Here is a 19264-nt window from a genome sequence, read left to right as displayed (position 1 = left end):
GGCTGTAATACATGGAGCTTCAAAGGGAATAGATAGTGGAAAGATATAGCTGAGATTGATGAACTTGCTGCAGGAGCAATGATGCCGGAGTTCAGGATATATCAAACCAGACGGCTGCCGCCATTCTAGTCTCTCAAAAGACTGTTCAACGTACTGAGGGGCTGAGGTAGGCGTGCTACACAATGGATGTCTTATAGATTCGATTGCATCTAACGTGGAATACTTCAAACATAAAATTTACAATTGTATCTCCCCGGGAGCTGCGTTCTTCCTAGCTCTTGTCGACCAACTCGAACCCAGCATCCACCGCCAGCACCTTCTCCTGCATACCAATCCTAGATCTTCCACCATTTTGGTATCAGTCTCTAATGAAAGAAAGCGTAGTAGGCCGACAAGGCAAATGTAGCGGCCACAGCGGTCCAGCCGGTTCGTGCAACCGTAGTGTTCTTCAGGCCAACACCGAAGTCCCAAGCCAAATGCCTCAGACCATTTACGCTGTGGAAGAAGAAAGGCATCGCAATGGCGAACTTTGCGGAGGCCTTAGCCCACAACGGCCATGCGGCGACCGCAGCGACTAGGGACTGACTCTCGAGGTGCCATCCGAGCGTAGGAGCAGCGAGGTATGCGAAGCCGAAGAGGTAGAGACCACCACCAATGATGACGGCAGTAATACGGTTGAGACCGGAGGCGTACCAGGTGATCTGCGGTCGGTAGATGGCCATGTGCGGGGAGACGGGACGCTGGAGGCGCTGCTTCGCGAGGATTTCCTCCCCAGTCTCTTGGCTGACCTTTCCAGTAGTCTGGGTGTTTGCGAGTCTGTTGCAGTGTCAGCTTCACGTGTTCTGGGCGGCGTGTTGATGGGGTGAGCAGCTGGTGATGGTGTCACGGGCTACGTACCTCCGCTGGACCATGCGCCCGGCAGGCTGGAATCTGAAGCTGGGGGCGGCCGCCCGTCGCAGGCCAAGCTGTAACACTCGCTGGGAAGCCATGATGCACGCCGCGGCTGCCAATTGGTGTGGAGGGGAGAGGGTTGTCGTCGGTGGTGGTGATGTCGTTGCTTTGCGCTCACACTCATGAATCGCCCAGCATCCGAGCCGTTGCCGAAGCGGCCAATCACAGCGCTTCGAAAAGCGATCTGCTTAGTCAACGCCCAAGGGCACCCGAAAATTCCTCGCCCGCGGCTCTGCTCTTCTTCTCTCCAGGAACCTCGATATCGCCGCATCAACCTCCGGGTATGAGATCGCGGAGTGACGGCCTTTCTGCTGGCGTTATGTCAGTGGTACTGGGACCTGAGGGATCCGCGAAGAACTGCCCGTAGTTAATCGCTCATTTGGCCTGAAAAATTGACCTGATGAGTTTCATATCCAGGGCTACATTATTTTGAAAGAAGTCGTGTTATATGTTTGCTTTGCGTCTGCGACAAGTTCGACGGCTTTCATAGCCCTCAACACTTGTTCTCGCGTGTTGGACACCAAAGCAAGAACACATGTGGCTTCGCGGTGTGTCCAGCCATCCGGTGCTTCCCGATAGGTACCAGAGGGTTCAATGTTGCTTCTTCCACGTACCTCGTAGCGTCTGACTGGTGACATGCTCTAGGGATGCGCATAGCCAGATTGAAGTGAGCGTGCTGTCTGTCAACGTGGTGAAGATGATTTCTTACGCACTTGTTGTGACCGCACTCGATGTCCGCTGCCCACGTAAAAAAATTATTCTGCCACGAACTTCATCAATCTCGTCACAACCGCGTGTATTACGGACAATGATCGACAGTTGCTGCAACTCAATAAAAAGATAGCACTTTCTAGAGCAGCATCGAAAAGGTATCATGAGCGCCTCGCAGCACGGCCAGTCTGACCTGGGGTTGGCGCCCAATTCGTACATCTACAGGGTCATTTCCACAGCACCGCGGCAGGACCCGCTCACATACGGTGGAACGGGCCAGCTCGCTGCAATTGCATCTGATGACTCTCTTCGCTTCTTCGACCCCGCAACTCTAAATGTGCTCCCCAACGGTATCGTCAAGAATGTAAACGAAAAAGTCACGTGTCTGGAGCGCGGCAACGACCAGCCAAGCAACCTGGTAACGACCGCAGGAAGAGATGGCCTGATTAATCTTTGGGATAAGAGAAGTCCGGGAAAGGCAGTTGCGCAGATTCAAAGCCGTGAGTAAATTAGCTTGTCCATCGCAATATGATATTGATTCCATCGCAGCACAGAAGCTTATATCATCCCTCGTCTGCAACTCCGAGACGAGCTTCATTGCCGCTGGTATTGAGAATCCCGAAGATGGGCCGCGCGGCTCTCCAGTCTACATCTGGGACCAGCGCAACCCACAAGCACCTGTCCGCGAATACGTAGACTCGCACACAGACACCGTCACCGACTTACAGATTCATCCCAGCCTCCCAAACCTACTCTTGTCCGCAAGCACAGATGGTCTGATCAACGTCTTCGACTTCACTCAAGCTGATGAGGATGACGCGCTATATCAGGTTGTCAACCATCGCTCTGCCATTGCGCGCGCAGGTTTCATGTTTCCGACAACTGACATTTATGCCATGGGCACGGACGAGACGCTAAGCTTCTACGCCCTGCAGAGCCAGGATGAAGAGAAAGAGGAACCAAAGCCGAAAGCCTACGGTGATACAAGGGAGCAGCTAGGGTGTGAGTACTTAGCTAAGATGCACTGGGTTGGCGACAAAGCGTATCTTGCCACCGGGAAGCACAGGTGAGTCAATCTCTTGACAGCAGTCTGGTCGCAGAACGCGGTGCTGATCTCCATAGCTCTAGTGACCTCACCCTGTACTTTGTGCACAAGAACGCGCAAGGTGGCCCCCTCGACTACATTTGCAACCCGCAACAACCGATCCGGTTTCAAGGCGCGCATGGTGAGGAAATTGTACGGGATCTGTTCACCGACGTTTCCGTAAGTGTTCCTCCCTATCTCCAATACGACTAATGCACTTGCTGACCAGCCGCAGACGCTTACAACATACACTTGCGGAGAAGATGGCTTTGTACGTTCGTGGAAGATGCCAAGCGGTAGTACCATGGAAGTCGATGAAGAGGCCGCAGAACCAAAATCAAAATCAAAGGATAGGAAAGAGAAGCGGAAGGACAAAAAGAAGGACAAGCGGAAGGGGGAAGAGGGGAGGTTTGCTCCCTATTGACAATGGCACATAGTTGCGCTTTCCTCTATCTCACCGATACTCAGATTCGATAATGATTAGGAGTAGAGAAGGGTTTGGATTCAGTCCCTTGAATATGGCTTTTACTCGTGGATTGCTTCTCCTTCACTCAGCTTGCCCTAAAAGCCCCATGACAGCGGTCGCCGTGTTTTACCCTTCACTTCTATGCGAACAAACAATCACAAACAACCCTTTACAACAGGCACCCACATATTGACGATGTACTTAAGTCGTCGCCAGTCGCCGCACTGTACATTTTTTCAACCCGCCACGTCGGACTACACAATGACTAGAAGCGCATTCAATCAGGGAGTCGCCAAAGGAACCCGCCTCCTAAACCTCTTCACCACTCATGACGCCGAGCAAAGTATCTTCACAGCGCACTCAGATCTTGGAAGATACGGATATACGGAGACCACTCAGTATGGCAAGTTCGCATTCGAGCCGCTGCGCGCGTGTCTGCAAGGCCTGGGGGTGGACGACAAAACGAGCGACAATGGAGGGAGGAACGTCCGAGTTTATCATGAACATAGCCAGGATACTCTCGTGAAACAAATCGCCTATCCTGTAAGTCCCACAAGTTTTCTCTCCCAATGTAGTGCTAACTTATCAAGTTCTCGTCAGCGTACTTCTCACAGATAGTGAACCACGAAGACGGCGTGCTGATCGCGTATTCGAACACCACGGCTCAGTATATGCTGGAAGATAATAGCGAGGCGAGATGGCCGCCGCTGTACCATTGGTCCGACGTCGCTTTTTTGCAGTTTCTCGGCGCATCCACGATTACTCCTGCCTCGCCTATGAAGTTGAACTACATCATCCAGCACGCCATCCAGAACTTAACTACCTTAGCCATGCTTGAAGATGTCCTAGCTTTGCAGATTCTCGGCTTCCAACGTGCCTGGCCCGAAACGCTGCCTACCTGGCCCGGGATCGACATCGGCATGGATACGGACGAGGGAAAAGCGATCCTTAGTACGCCGAACGGATGCGGTACAGCGTGGCTGTTGGCCCAGCACAAAGTGCAGTTCGGGCTGAAAACTGTAGAGAAGGTTACTGTTTTCGCTGAATCCAAGGGAGACCATTACCGGGGACCGAGCCTGGTATTTTGGCTTAAGGATCTATCTCCGGAAGGAGGAGAGAAAGAGAACGTTATTATTCCTGACAAAATCGTGGCCTTAGAGGCTCTTACTACGGATGATATCGTTTCAGAGGCGTCCAAGGATCCTGTCATGCCCCCGATCCGTAGAAGAGGTAGTCAATGTGACACTTCGGAATCCGATCCGAATGTATACACCCCGCCGGACTCAGACTACGACGGGTGGTAGTGATGGTGGTAGTGGGAAGAACACAGAGGGCAAGAAGTCAGGTGTGAATTCAGTCATTGTGCATGCTGTAAGAGCGGTGACGCGGAAGGCTGTGGCGGTAAAGGTAGATGGCTGAGTGTAGGTATAGGTTCTCTTACGAGAGGTGGTTGTGAGACTGGGGGCGATACCTTATCTTTTCTAATCGCACTACCACGGACTCATACTCAAGTCAGACTTCAAAAGTTGTGAGGTCGCTATTCATGGTCTCGAAAGTAACTGAACGTGGAAGACGTTGAATGAATGCCTGCGTAGCGTTCCATCGTCCACCAGGAAGATTGATACCGGGATCATTCCCTCTTTTTCAAGGTTTTCATCTCATTTACAGTCTCAAACCCTAGGCGCACCTCGTCTACGTATCGATTTGGATTTTCGTTGAACCGAGAATATAGATTTGTGTTGCTTAGCATCTTCAGATAAAGCCCATATCGCGTCCTGAGTGACTCGCGAAGTGAACAGACCCCCAAGTTAATTGTCAAAGGCTTGTCGATCTGCTAGCCGCAGAGACTTGTAGTAGGAGACTTGTCCTGGACATGAAGACGAGAAGAAGAATTCGTAAGATTCACGCACCTACCTGCGCTAGGGTGGTGCGCAATTGTGCTGCTGTGTGCAGGCAATGCACCATGCCCTCTACCCGTGCTCAGTCATGTCCTGTTGTGATCTGGTAGTAGTGGCATCGTCAAAACTTGCACAAACATGATACTGCTAGAGAAACCGAGATGAGTTGCCGCTGTCGTGGAAAAGGTTGGGTTATAGCGATGGTGACGATGATGTTGCCTGTTAGCCAGGTCCATGAACCACGAAGGATGCAAGCATGATTCGCACTGGTTCATATTAGGCAAGAAGGACCGTACAACTATCCCTCGAGAATTGTTTGAAGAGATGTAGGCATTGCCATTGCGGTTGGCCAAGAGTGATGGAAGGCATCGGAGCGGCGCGCCATGAAACACCGACGCCGATCAATCAATGGCGCGTCGCGGATAGGCTGCCATTCACTGGCCATAGCTCCAGCCCCGCCTCTTATCAAGCAAACAACCACTCTCACTCTTCCTCCCCGTAACTCATCATCCATCACTCCGAAGGAATCACCATGGCTTCAGACGATAACGACCCTCGTCGGAATCGCGACCGCATCGACGAACACAACCCGTTTATCACCTTCCGCCGCTTCGCCGACTCGCAGGTCTCGTCCCTTATGAACACCGTCTTCACGTTGCCCGCAACGATTGCGAACTACAAGAACGTCCATGTCGCACGCGAACATTGCCTTTTTGGCCGCGCAGAAAAAACCAAGTGCAAGGAGCTGCACGAGCTTGAAGAGGAGACCGCGAGCTTGATAGCAGAATGCCGCGAGCTTTATCGCACCGGCAATGTAGAACAGGCACTAGATAAAGGCGAGGTTCTATTGCGGCTCAACTATGCCGCCGATGAGCTCCGAAAGCAGATTGTGGAAGGTGGCAGGGGGAACATCCTTCGTGATGGGCATAGCTACGATGGAGAGCTAACGCCACGTGAGGGAAGCAAAATGACGGGGTTTAACCCAGAGGCGCACGAGAGCAGGAGCAGGAGCGATTTAGTGGAGAAGGTGGCGAACGAGAAAGGACAGCAGTGGGGTTGGTCGTGGGATTGGGGCTTTCCTAGGCCGTTCGACGCAGAGGAGGATGCCTCGAGCAGACGCGATCGATGCCACCGATGGCGCCGCCGACGGGAAGAGTCCATGTTTGCGGTCAAAGAAATCGACGACCACGACGATGCAAAAGAGCAGCGTTCTATGCCTCCTGACCAACATGGATGGGTCGAGCAACAGCAGCGTTTCCTGCACCAAGTGGATGAAGCGCTGCTCCCTATGTTCCAAGAATTATTCCGCCACGAGAGTCTGGAGACCGATGAGTCATACGACATGTCTGAAAGTTCAATTGTTGCTGCAGACTTGGCACGCGCTGGCATACCCAGGGATGCTTATGAAGATCTCCTTCGCTCTCAGAACGGTTATCCTTTGATACCTTCAGAGAAGTTAGGTCAATCTGACCACCTACCGCATGATAGCTGGGCGCGCCGCTTCTTCGACCAAACAGACCGCAGTTTCGTGGGTCGGCTACCTAGAAACGAGTTCCCCAAACGAATTCCGTGGGAAGGCGAGGAGAGAGCCGAGGAGCCCAACTACGAGTACAGTCATGATCACGAAGACCAACACGATGAGCCTCCGACTCCGAAGACCCCGCAGGGTGGTTGGTGTAACGACACGCCAGAGACAGAATTGGAAGCTTATGAACGCTTGCTCGGTCCCGTCCCTCCAGTCGGAGCGAGCGCTCAGACGGAAGGACGCCCGTCTGTACTCTCGACTCTTACCACTACTGAGCGCACGGTTCATCCTGATGGCACTGTCACGACGAAGGTTGTGTTGAAGAAGCGCTTCAACGACGGCCGAGAAGAAAGCTCCGAAACTGTTCACACAGAGCGAGGACAGGAAGCCAACATTGAAGGATCTAACCCTTCGTCGAGGATGCTGGAGGCTGCTACTCAGCATAAGCTTCAGGAACAATCTCAAAAGAACAACAACAAGAAGGCTGGCTGGTTCTGGTCGAGTTAACTTCTATGACCGGCCATGAGACATGTGTTTGTGCATTTGGGTGTATTACGAACTAATTTGGCGCATGTGTACATAAGGCGAGGCAAGGCAAGGCGCAAGCGATATCCACTCTGGTGTTGTTCAAGGCTTTGGATTGCCACACTCTCCTCAGACGATCTCAATGAAATATTTTGTCCCATTCTCGAAGTCGCAGTTTTCTATCCTCGCCCGACCTGGTTTGTTCCAATCATGCCAGGGCAGCCACCTGGACTGACCGAACAACAGCCAATCTTCAGCACGTGTGACTATTGTATCCAGGCGACTACGATCAACTGCCGCATATGCTGGCCCCATATTCCCACAATATCAATGCGGGGAACGCACGTGCGCCCAACTTCGCGTTCCTCCACGGTCTGAAATACTGGACTTTATCCTTCTAACCGGGGCACGCAGATTAACTCCCAATAACTCTAAAGCAGGAGAAGGCCAAAAATATTGACATCTATCCAACAACGCCTGGTTCGCTGACGATCTACCGCAGTTCACGGACATGTTTATCAAATGATTGAGAACTCACCAATTATACATCGATTTGCATCCCTGAAGGCAAGGGTCTCCCATGCCTGGAAGTCCCAGTCGCCATCTAGGCAGTATCACTGCTAATTAGCGCTATACTCAAACTCAAATTCCACTCATGTGAATCTGGGCTTCCTCGAGCGATGTGCCTACATAAACACTTGTCGCCCACGCATGCCAAGTATCGCGACATCGATCCATAGGACACCCACACTACAATCTGCTTCGCCATCATGCTCACTACCTCCGTGATCACGCTCGCATTCGCTGCTACAGGCCTCGCCCAGGTTTCTGTACCCGCAGGCTACAACAAAGTCTACCTCCAGACCATGGTCGACACCAAGTTCGTTGTACAGGCAAAGGCAATGACAACCGGTAGCACTATTGTTGTGTACGACTTCAGAACCCCGAGACTCACAGACCAAGCTGACGCGGCTCATATACAGCAACACTGTTAACAACAAGGCCGACCAGCACTGGCTACTCACTTCCAACTCCTCCAAGATCTACCTCGCGAACAGCGACCCACCAACGTTGTGCCTCGATGCCGGCCCGAAGAGTACGACTCCCCATATCTCTCCATATGCCTAGGTTGGGTCAGCTGACAAGAACACGCAGCCGCTTGGAAAGACATGGCCACTGTCTACGTAAACACATGTGCCGACACCGCGCCTGGCCAGAACTGGACCGTCATGGCTGACGGCCGCATCGCTGTTACCGGGTCGAGCCCTGCTGAATGTCTCGATTTGCAGTACATGCGCGCGACCGCGAATAATCCCGTGGGATTGTATGCGTGTGCTGGGCTGAACAACTCCGGTGCGAAGGACAAGGGGATTAACTGGCCGCAGAAGAACGTTACTACGATGCCTTGAGGTGATGTAGTGTGAAAGTCGAACAAAGGGTGTACTGGAGATGGCGATTAGGTATTGTAGCTATGAAGCGACATGTGACACTGGAAACTACTACACATGTGCCTCAAGTTGTTGTTCGTCTCTCACCAACATATGCAACTTAGCATCAATTGGCCAGGAGTGATGTTGTCAGTTAGCGCGCAACGTCGGACACCGACAACACTTCCTCACCCACCACCATGATGAAGACCAAATTTCTTAACGTCTTGTGAATGTTCCTCGAGTGCCAGTTCTTATCGCAATGACGAGACCGTCGCCTCCAAGCACATTGACGTGGGTCGTCCTTGCACTCAGAGTTCGTAAGTCCAAACAACCTTCGATTATCACCACAGAAGAACTCTGTAAGGTGAATCGTACGCCTGGGCAATACACGCGGACCCTGATACCTCTTCGTACCCCTCCGTCTCCATGTCCTCCGCTCTATAGTCCTCAAAGTCCACGCTCTAACCGAACCTCCCCACAGTCTTCGCCGTACTCTTCCGCCACCTTACACTCCCCCTGCGATGCCTCTCCTGGAACGGCGCACCAACCTTGTTCGAAGATTTTCTCTTCACAGCCTTTAGGACTATGTTACGTCATTCTGATCTTGCAGTCTCAAGAGCCATCTTCAAGCCCACGACAGAAGTCTATCAGGACCTATGCAAGCAGACAGGCAGAAAACCAAAGACTTTGGAGGTGGAGGTGAATGGAAAGGGCAGCAAGGAGGTACGTGCGCATTGGGTGGGGGATGAGGGTGCGGATGTGGTGGTGCTTTATTTGCATGGTAAGTAGTGTCACAAATGGAGATGAAGAAGAAAGCGTGATGCGTATCTAGGAAGGGGAGAGATTAGCTGACAAGTGCCAGGCGGCGGGTACACTCAACCAGCTTCCCCAGGTCACTTGAAATATCTCGATGGTCTTGTGCAGGATCTCAACGACAATACAGAAGGTGCTGCTTCGATCTCCTTCCTCGTATTAGCCTACAGTCTCGCCCCCGAACAAGCGACCTATCCAACTCAGCTCCGCGAAGCAGCTGCCGCACTGTCGCATCTCGTCACCGTCTGCGGTCGCAGCCCATCCAGCATCGTGCTTGCGGGCGACTCTGCAGGCGGCGGTCTCGCACTAGCTCTCCTCTCACACATTTTGCGTCCAAAGGCGGGTGTGCCCCATGTGGGGCTACAGATGCCGCTCAGAGGCGTTTTGCTTTTCAGTCCGTGGGTCAGTTTTTCGACGGAGTTCGCGAGCTACATCAGGAACAAGGAGTCAGACACGCTCTCGGCGTATATTTTGAAGAAGTGGGCGGCTATGTATCTGGGTGAGATGGATGGAGGGGATGAGAGGGAGGTAACTTGGGACGTGCGAAGCAACGATGTCTACGCTGAAGCTTTCCTCGCTGAACCGTCGTGGTGGAGTGGGCTTGACTCTGTGGTCGAGAGCATGCTCATATGGGTTGGTGGGCAAGAACTCCTGCACGATCCTATTACAGACTTTGTTACAAAATTAAAGGAAGGCTGGAAAGCTCAGGGCGGGCTGGAAGACGACATCGTGGTGATCGAAGGCAGAGACGAAGCGCACATCGGTCCGATTTTGAATGTTTCACTAGGCAAAAAGAGCAAGAGGATGTCGCAGGTGGATGTAGAGACGTGGCTTTTGGATCGTCTTTAAGTCTCCGACAGTGGAGCTGCTGCGCGCAGCGGTCGCGCCGTGAGCAACTCGTCGTGAGTCTTTCAGGGCAAGTAATGGAGGGTGGCATTTCCCCTCTCAAGCGTAGTGTGGCCATAGTGCCGGGTAGCGACAAGTAGTGTCCGACTAGTGCGGTTAGCTTGCGTCAAACATAAAAGGTACACTAAGAACCAAGATTTCTCGGAGGAGACTCCGTACAGCTGCTTTAGTCGTGTGGATTTGTGCTCTTTTCTTTGGATTTTGAGGGAGAAACATGCTGAGTTGCAACAGAGGGGTATCATGGCGACCACCACTGGATCGAATGGAGCCCTGGAGACCATCTCCTATCAATACGACTCGGGAGACGTGACCTACAACGTGACAGTCTCCAAAGAGGTCTTCACACTCGTTGCACAGAACGTGATGTGCGCCTACCCCATCAGCGACATCTACGCCCCCGCGAGCAGATACCTCTTCTACGTCCTCGTCGCCCTGACCTTCTGTTCCATCCGCATCCGCTGGCTCTCTCACGTCTTCTTCGGTGCCGTCGTCGCATACGCAGCCTGTGCAGCAATCAATGCCTTCATCATAATTTCACACCCTCCAAAGCTGCAGGACCCCCAAAATGTAACCATCCCCTACATCCCCTCAAACTCTAATTGGACGACCGGCGACGACCAGGTGCAAGCTCTCGTCACCAACACGACTTATGTGGAAATCCAGCCAGATGCCGTAGAACTCGACATTGACCCCATAACCGCCATCGTGGTAACCGCCTGCTTGGTCGGTCTTCCTCTGCAAATCTGGTCCCGTACTATGCGCTCCTCAATCATAATCCGCTACATGATACTCCTCTGGAACCTCATTATGCTGGCGGCATCCATCTGCGCTCTTCTCGCCTGGCCGACGACCAACCTCGCCTCTCCACAATACCGGTTTTGCTTTGCCGGCGTGCTCGATTCAGATTCCCAGGCAAGCGACGGCTGGGACCCGAAGTATTGGACGGGAAGCTGGAACGCCACGATCAACGACATCTTCGGGCATCCGCAGACGACATGGCAGGAATTGAGTAACAACTGCTTCTATCCGTGCTGGAACACGACGCAAATTATTCGCCAGCGGTCGAGTCTCAAATCGGTTGTGTCGGATCCACATACGAACTTCGCGAAGCTGCACAATCCAAATAGAGCCGGGGATGACGCTTTCGCACCGCTTATATATGTCGCGGTTTGGGTGTTCGCCGCGGCACAGATCTTTTTGTACCTTGTGAGCGCGCTGAGGCTGGGGAGTGACGAGTTGAGGAGCACGATTCACGAGCCGCATCACTTGTTTAGGAAAAAGAGGTTGGTGTGGAGACAGTTGGCTAGAGATGCGAGGTACAGTTGGATTACGTTAAGGGGGATATACCGATTACCACTCCGAATAAGCCGAAGGATTAGAGAAAGAGAAGAGCGACCTCTACTGCGAGACCTAATCCCAGTCCTTCGCCTGCTCATCGACATCATCGCGCTCATAATTCTGGTCGCGGTATTCCTCCTCTCCCCGTGCATAGTAGTAGCTTTCATCTGCTGGATCGAATGGTACATCCGAAACGACGGCTCAGCCAACGAATCGATTAACCAGGTCGGGCAGTGGGCACCACTGGTGTCTGTAGGAGTCGTCTTTCTAGCCTCCGCATTGTACCATGTGTTGAAGGAGCCGCTGGCTTCCGAGCATGAGATACGCAAGGAGATAGAGCAGAACGAGGCTAGTCTGCAGAAGCTCAGGCGGAAACTTGAGAAGAGCAGTGGAATTGAAGATGTCGAGCTAAGTATGCTTAGTGATACTTTGTCGAGGCCGGTGTCTCCGCACGAGAGGCGGAGGTGTTCAGTTTAATAGGTAGACCTTATAGAAATGTGATGCATGATACATGTTAGTAATACACGAGCTACTACTTGGAAATTACACGATTGTAAGCGAGCTATATCTTCTATCCCGCACGAGTGTGGATTAGTCACATGAGCTTGTATATAATAGTAAATGTGAGCACTATCTTTCATATACGAACCATGAGATACTGGAAACTAGTCCTCCCTCCCACCTCCAGGTTACTGTTGACTAACGTGACGTGCGCGCAGGTGGTACTGAGGCTCAACAGTCCGAGGCCGCCCATGGGCATACTATCGAAGATTGGGTCGGCTATCGCGCCCAGTCAAAATCATCCTGTGAACTTCGATGTGCTACCACTTAATTTATGAACCCTCATGCTCTCCATTCCCTTCGATGTAAAACTCAAATACAGTTATCATGTCTACCTCAAATGCGCTGATGATCGAAAAGCTCCAGCCCAAGAACGTCACGCCCGAAATGCTTGAGGATGCGGCTGCCCTCTTCTCCTCTTCGTACGGTATCTGGGGCCCTCTTGCGGCTGAGAAGATAGGCAAATACTGTAAGCCCGGTATGTCCTGTTCTTTCAGATTTCCAGCTGTTGTGGAATGGTTGCGGATTTTTATCATGCGCACGCATGCTGATGCGTTCTATAGGTCAGCGTGTCAAGATGTCAGTGGCGCGCCTGCGCGAGCAGTGCCTGGCGCCAGACACACGCAGTGTCTTCGTGCGCGCGCTGTCGAACGGTGAGCTTGCGGGCTATGCATTCGCAACCCGCTGGGATTACCAGGGTCACCAGGTGTGCTGGGTCACGCAGCTATGCGTGAGCCCTGCTTTTCGAAACCAGAAGCTGGCAACGAAGGTGAGATCCATATTCTACTCAATAATGCGCGCGCACGTCTGACCTATTTAGCTTCTATTTGAGTTGCGAACTGGTGAGACGGATCGCAGTTTTGGAATTCTCTCTTCGCATCCGCATGCGATTCTAGCCGCCCTCCGTGCCTTTGGTAGAGGTATTGAGGAAGTTGATATGGATATGGCGCGGCTGTATGCCCAGGGCATTATTGATGCGTCGCCCGTTGAGTACGTGAAGGGTGCCAAGCTCACAGGCACACTCTTTGGCACTGGTAGTGGCATGGAAAGTGGTACCTGCTGTGCAGATACCTCATTCTGGGTTGACCACACTGAACCGTTGGCTGCTCTGCAGCAGGTGAAGGGTAAGGGTGTGCAGTGGCCCTTTGGTGAGTTGCCTGAGGGGTGCGAGTACGTTGTATTGGTAAAGGGCGCGGATGTTGATTGATACCACTGGCCAGCGTATTCACCGCCTGAAGCACCATTCGGGGATGGTAGGTGAGTAGTCGGAACGTCGGAGAGAGATCGTGTTGCTGAGTAGGTGATTCAAGGGATATACACGGATATGTTCGTGTTGTCCAATACATACGACCATAGGACACTGAGAACTAGGCTTCCCGTCCGCTCAGCCATATATAAGCAGTGTACCGGCGGATTAGTAGTTGCGTGGGTGACCAGCAGCGAATACCCGCTGTTGTATGTTTTTGACTTTTTTCTGCGCTAGCGGTAGTGGCCAGTACGTGCGTTTCGTAGATGCGGGGAGAGACTATGTTTATGCCTTGTTGGGCTGGCTCCCGCATCAAGCCTACCTATGGTAGGTAATGCATGTCGAAACTTGAAGATAAGTGGCACTGCTGTATATTGGATTCCCCAAAACGAGGAATTTTGAATTTTCAAATCCGTCGTTTGCCTCATGTTTCAAAGTCACAGAAGTGAGAACGGCGTCGCGCGGTCAACGTGCGAAGTTGAGACTTGACATCAGGTAACTCTTGAAAGGCTGTTAAGCATAGCGCAACTTTTTAATCTTACCAATGACGCAGGGTGACTAGTCGACTTTCTAATGTCTCACGAGAGTTGGCGGCGTTGGATAACAATGATTCCTTCGTACATGGTTCAAGTGCTAGAATACAGTTATCTTCTCAGAAGAGTACTAAAGTCAGATCACGGATCATCTCTCCACGGATCATCCAGAGGTGGAAGGCCGTCCTCTGCAGGTAAGGCACCCTCGGCCTGCAGTTGCGCAGCTACCTCATCGACTTTTCCCCAAACCCGCAACAGATTTCCTCCCACAATTTTCCGGGCCACTTCATCACTGATGCCCTGTCGTAGCATTTCCGCAACTAGCGAGGGGTATTTTGAGACGTCTTCTAGTCCTTCAATGACAAATGGAACGCCGTCGAAATCACTCCCGATGCCGACATGCTCGTAACCTATCAAGTCCCCGATGTAACGCATATGACGAACAATCTGTGGTATGGTGAGATTTGCGTCGACTCTCTGGGGCAATTGGCCTTCGACGGGATGCCCGTCCGGCCACTCGCAGCTGACGAAGTCGGGAGAGAAAGTGACCATAGCAACACCATCCTGCTCCTTTAAGAGCTGCAGAACATCATCGGGGATATTTCGAGGATGTGGACAAAGAGCGAAAGCGCTACTGTGACTGAAAATAGGTGGAGCCAAGGTACCCTCCCACCGCTCGGATTCGTCGTCATCTCTGTTGCCCGCTCCTAGTGCAGCGCGCATTGTGTCAGCCGATGTGTGGCTCAGGTCGACGATGACACCTAGTCTGTTCATCTCGCGCACAAGAACTTGTCCCGCCTTACTGACACCTCCCCAGTGGGGTTGCGATGGTCCAAGTTTTCCATCTGTCATCACCAGCGCTGAATCTGCGTAGGAGTTGTGACAGTTGTGTGTGAGCGTTATGAGGCGCACTCCACTTGCATGGTAGCTCCGTAACTTAGTGTATGAGTCCCCAACCAGGTGAAGACCTTCCACTGCCAGAGGCGAGATGATCCGACCGGACTTAAAGATCGCGAGCGCGTCTGAGCTGTTACTCGGTCTGGCAAATATGTCTGGATATCTTGTGTAGATCCTGTGGATCACATCGATGGCGGCCTCGGTGGTAGCAAGTGCTGATGGCAGTGTTCAGTCAAAATATGAATTGCTCGATAAACCAAAGCTTACCTTCGGCATAATACTCCAACGAGTAACCTTCCGTTGGACAGTCCGCAAAGGTAGACCAGAAGGCTCCACCGGAAAGCCCCTGGCGAAGCCTGCGAAGGTCGACTTCTCCACCAAGCGTTCCTCCCTCAAATGGCTGGGTGAAGTTGTCGAGGTACAAGCGATTGTTGTGAGCCCAACGAATGAAATATGCGAGATCATTGTGACCATCTAATTAATTCCACGATTAGAAATGACCCTGTCATCGGGCTAGCACATACCTATTAGCGGGGTGCTTGCGAGTATATCATTGACGCGGGCCTCGATAGTTCCTTCTAGGTACTGAGAAGGTGTTTTGGGACTCGCGACATTCACGGAGTCTGTAGTCCACAAAATCCAGACAACGAATGGTAAAGCCAAGACAAGTGCAATAGTGTAAGCCTTCAAATTGGAAGGTTTCGCCATGCTCGAAGAGCGTTCTCTTTTTGGGGAAGCCATGATGCAAGGAGGCTAGAGTGTGGTAGTTCGGACACCAAAATAGCGCACGGAACGGGGCACTTGGTGGCTCGATGACCATCTTATTGGATGAGCCAGTAGCGCACAGGGGCTGACGTCCAATCCTACAGTAGAACCCCTGACAGCAGATCTTTCGCGTCAATTGCTCTTCACACCTCCACTTCACGGTCTATCTTACTGTGTGACAACTGCGATGCGGTCCTGGGCTGCTTCCGCGGTACTCGCTGCTCTCGCAGCCACACCCTTCGTCACCGCCAACCTCTCGAAGATCGGCAACATCACACTCTTTTCAGATACCTCTTGCGCAGATCCAGTTTTCATGAACTCCTGGGGCATGGGCCGCGACTTCTGTGCCAAAGTAGACAATAGTGCTTCTTCGCCTCTGGATGTTGCTTTCCAATCCTACATCCTCAACGAGCGTCCATGGTGCGACAACGGCTCGAGGCCGTATCTCAATGTTTACCGCGATGAGGCGTGCGCTGAACTGATTCATTCTTACGAACCGGGAGCGTTGTATAACCCCACGGGCCCGGACGCGGATGGGACTTGCGTTGCTCCTGGAGGGTCTTACAAGGCCATGGCGTTCCTTTGCGATGGGTTTGAAGGGGCTTGGGGGAGCGAGGGCGCTGCTCCAGCTAGCAGTACAGGAGTAGTGAGCTCGGCGACATCGAGCGTGGAGAGTTCAACATCCGAGGTACAAAGTACAGATTCTGCATCTATCGTGACAGATGTTACCAAAGCTTCGCCAACACCCGGCGCGGCGTCCGAGACCACGACGGCAACCGCCGCATCAATCACGTCTTCTGCAAACAACGGAACGGCTACAAGCCCAAGCATGACTACGTCAGCGCCTACTTCAGCTTTTACTGGCGCCGCATCAAATTTGGGAACTTCCTGGCCGCTTGGGGCGTTGCTTTCCCCTTTGTTCGGTTTGCTTGCATGCTAGGTCTCGTTGCCATAAGCGGCTTCAGTGCCAGATTCAGGACTTGATACCCATCTAAAAATTGAAAAAGATAACATTCCAACTAAGATATTATATTCTTGGCTTTGGCGTACATCGGGAGGATGCAGGAGCTCGAGGCCGCCCTTCCAGACAAGGATTGATGAGAGTACTGAACTAAGGAAGAAATGAACTCACTGGATGAGATGCTCTGCGTGAAAGCCGGTTGAGATGCGCGCTGTGGTTGAGGCGCCGGAGAACCCTCGCAAACTCCAAAGAACTTGGGTGCAGGACAACCCAAACATGCTTGGTGATATCTGTTGGGAACGCTTCCGAGTTTACACTGAATATATTGTAATTTAAGAAGTTCACGAGTCTCAATATCAAGTCAATTAGTAAAGAGCAAAGCTATCTTAACCACAAGCACACCCAAATTACGCTCCAGCTTTCTGTACAACGAACTGGGCCGCCGTGGTTGCATTATCAGCATATGTCAAGTGGTCAACCGTGATAAAGCCCCCCTTGCACACGGCATCGTTCTCGTGGCAGATGATCAAGGTCTTGCCCTCCGCGCCGGTAATGGCATCCGGATTCCCTGGATCTCCGAAAGTGACTACCGAGTTGACCTTGGCCATTGTGTCCGCAGGGAGTGAATTGGCAGTGCTACGCAAGACAAGGGCGCCCTGGGAGTAGCCAGACATGACCAACTTGGTATCAGGGCAGTCCGTGAGTGCTTGGTTGATAAAGCCGGTCCTAGATGTCCTGGGTCAGCTCGAAGAATAGAATGCATCTACGCAAACCATGGGTCTCTGATGCGGGCTACTGCAATAACTTACATGCTTGGAACACCGTCTGTGCCGTTCTTGTTGAACCCAGCAAAAGTAGCGGGGTATTCGACGCCCTGAAAGGCAAGAGACTTGCTCCCCAGTTGCTCCTTTAGAGCGTCGTAGAATGGTGGGCCTGTCACCAGCCCAACGTTCCCTGGTTCGGTCGTTCCCCGGGCGAACACAACTGTGACATCAGCACAGGCAGCGTTCTGTGCCAAGTCATCTCTCGTTGTGTCGATTCCGACTGCATCAGCCAGGCCTTGTTGCAGGGGCGTCAAGATCAATCCAACCGCATCGAGCGCAGCTGCGCCTTCCGGTAGAGTGCTGATGAGTCTCAGAAACTCGTTCAGTGGGCCTGATGGAAATCCGGCAAGCGCAGGTGGAATGTCGATTCGTGGGTTGAGCGAGTGTGATTCAGCTACCACCGCGCTTCGGTCAGATATATATCCGTTGCTCGCGTCTGCAGGGAGACCATGAACAAGGGCCGTGAAGGAAACCACCGCGCCGAACACGATCGCTGCTTGATGGATAGTGAGAGTCGAGAACATCCTGCAAGTAGATAATGAGGCCTAAGGTGCTAGGTGAGAATTCCTAAAATTAGGATTACTTTGGGATGAGAGTGCATTAACACCGCATGGAATCTTCCCCTCTTTATGTTGTTGCGAACAACAAACAGATATCCTGGCGGAACCATCACGCGGGATTTGAACTGAAATTCAATAGTTTGAAACAACATCCTGACCCTTGCTGGTTTGCACAATATCCTCGACGGAGAGGCTTCCCAGAAGGCTTTTGGACTTTACTCGTCTCAATGGGGCGCCAATTCGATCAATTTGCAACGAGTGGAAAGGTTTCTCCCAGTAATCGCCCCGGACCTCGGAACGCATTGCCTATGCCAAACTTTGCATCAACAGTCGAGAGTCGTGAACTCAGGAGAGTCTGACGTACCACGTTCTCCACATGCAGGTTGGCGATACCCGTTCTGGCGCATGCCCTGGCTCGGTCCGATACCCCGCAAAGAAACCACGAATGACACGACGAGGATCGTTGCAAGGCTACCCATGACCCTAGCACCACATCAAGACACATGTTTTGCGTTGCCGAGGTAGGGCTGCAGTATCATTTGACTATGAAGGGGAAGAAGCAGTTCCAGCATACTCACGATTTCCCAGCTACGTCCAGTCTTCTTTATTTAGATTGTAAATTTAGACGGTGCTCTATTCTACAGACCGACTTCTCGAGACGACCAATTTCTACAGAATAGGTCACAGCAAGTAAAGACAAATTTCCAACTTACATCCTGGACTAGAGACCGCAATGTTTTCGGAAGACTCAATGAAGCACACAATGCACAAACAAACAGGGAAATTTGACCTGGGTCCTGCTCTGGGAAACAGCGGTAGGAAATTCTCCGTGTCGCATGCTGCCGATCTTCACCTGCAGTTACTCAAGATAAAATTGAGTTTCATACCCAGGTCAGTGGGGAAACTTCTTCTTGACTGAGTTCACAGGTTCGGTAATTATGGACGGCACCTTTACCTCCACGGCATCGTATGGCTCGTCCGGTAGCCGTTCACACCAATGAATGTTCAGACTGTAATTTTGGACGACTCGATCTATAAACGGGCATGTCTATTGCCATCTCGTAATGAGTCCAATATCGACCACTAAACACACATGAGCACCACGGCTTTGCCTCAGCGAAACAATATGTCTCAAACCAACAGCCATTGAGCTAACCTTCCCTCTCCTCGCCGCATTCTCGGCCTCCACCGCTCTGGCTGGTCACTCCAGTGCATGTAACGCTGGCAAGCACGATCGCCCCTACATCAAGTACATGTCCTCGCACCCCTA

General features: G+C 52.1%; 7 protein-coding genes across 7 annotated transcripts; 4 read left to right on the top strand and 3 right to left on the bottom strand.

Moving 5' to 3' along the window:
• Positions 1-365: 365 nt before the first annotated feature.
• N0V89_010560 (uncharacterized protein) lies at positions 366-989 on the bottom strand (the record flags this gene model as incomplete). Its single annotated transcript, XM_056219302.1, has 2 exons — positions 366-816; positions 898-989. The coding sequence occupies 2 exons, from the start codon at positions 987-989 to the stop codon at positions 366-368; spliced, it is 543 nt and encodes a 180-aa protein (XP_056066429.1).
• Positions 990-1825: 836 nt separating this feature from the next.
• On the top strand, positions 1826-4516 carry N0V89_010559 (uncharacterized protein; the record flags this gene model as incomplete). The annotated part of the gene is made up of 6 exons (XM_056219301.1): positions 1826-2162; positions 2212-2728; positions 2785-2926; positions 2982-3154; positions 3482-3755; positions 3803-4516. The coding sequence occupies 6 exons, from the start codon at positions 1826-1828 to the stop codon at positions 4514-4516; spliced, it is 2157 nt and encodes a 718-aa protein (XP_056066428.1).
• A 1126-nt stretch (positions 4517-5642) lies between these two features.
• N0V89_010558 (uncharacterized protein) lies at positions 5643-7142 on the top strand (the record flags this gene model as incomplete). Its single annotated transcript, XM_056219300.1, has 1 exon — positions 5643-7142. One exon carries the CDS (start codon positions 5643-5645, stop codon positions 7140-7142), a length of 1500 nt encoding a protein of 499 aa, XP_056066427.1.
• A 788-nt stretch (positions 7143-7930) lies between these two features.
• On the top strand, positions 7931-8569 carry N0V89_010557 (uncharacterized protein; the record flags this gene model as incomplete). The annotated part of the gene is made up of 3 exons (XM_056219299.1): positions 7931-8088; positions 8144-8256; positions 8316-8569. 3 exons carry the CDS (start codon positions 7931-7933, stop codon positions 8567-8569), a joined length of 525 nt encoding a protein of 174 aa, XP_056066426.1.
• Positions 8570-9175: 606 nt separating this feature from the next.
• Positions 9176-13415, top strand: N0V89_010556 (uncharacterized protein; the record flags this gene model as incomplete). Its single annotated transcript, XM_056219298.1, has 6 exons — positions 9176-9371; positions 9453-10230; positions 10516-12059; positions 12531-12686; positions 12772-12977; positions 13029-13415. The coding sequence occupies 6 exons, from the start codon at positions 9176-9178 to the stop codon at positions 13413-13415; spliced, it is 3267 nt and encodes a 1088-aa protein (XP_056066425.1).
• Positions 13416-14128: 713 nt separating this feature from the next.
• Positions 14129-15592, bottom strand: N0V89_010555 (uncharacterized protein; the record flags this gene model as incomplete). Its single annotated transcript, XM_056219297.1, has 3 exons — positions 14129-15099; positions 15152-15358; positions 15409-15592. 3 exons carry the CDS (start codon positions 15590-15592, stop codon positions 14129-14131), a joined length of 1362 nt encoding a protein of 453 aa, XP_056066424.1.
• Positions 15593-17017: 1425 nt separating this feature from the next.
• Positions 17018-17958, bottom strand: N0V89_010554 (uncharacterized protein; the record flags this gene model as incomplete). The annotated part of the gene is made up of 2 exons (XM_056219296.1): positions 17018-17336; positions 17420-17958. The coding sequence occupies 2 exons, from the start codon at positions 17956-17958 to the stop codon at positions 17018-17020; spliced, it is 858 nt and encodes a 285-aa protein (XP_056066423.1).
• Positions 17959-19264: the final 1306 nt, after the last annotated feature.

Source organism: Didymosphaeria variabile (genome assembly GCF_027946475.1).
Source record: "Didymosphaeria variabile strain IMI 356815 chromosome Unknown scaffold_8, whole genome shotgun sequence".
Classification (NCBI taxonomy): domain Eukaryota; kingdom Fungi; phylum Ascomycota; class Dothideomycetes; order Pleosporales; family Didymosphaeriaceae; genus Didymosphaeria; species Didymosphaeria variabile.
Note: the sequence above shows the minus strand (reverse complement) of the source record. Positions and strands in the feature narration are given on the sequence as shown.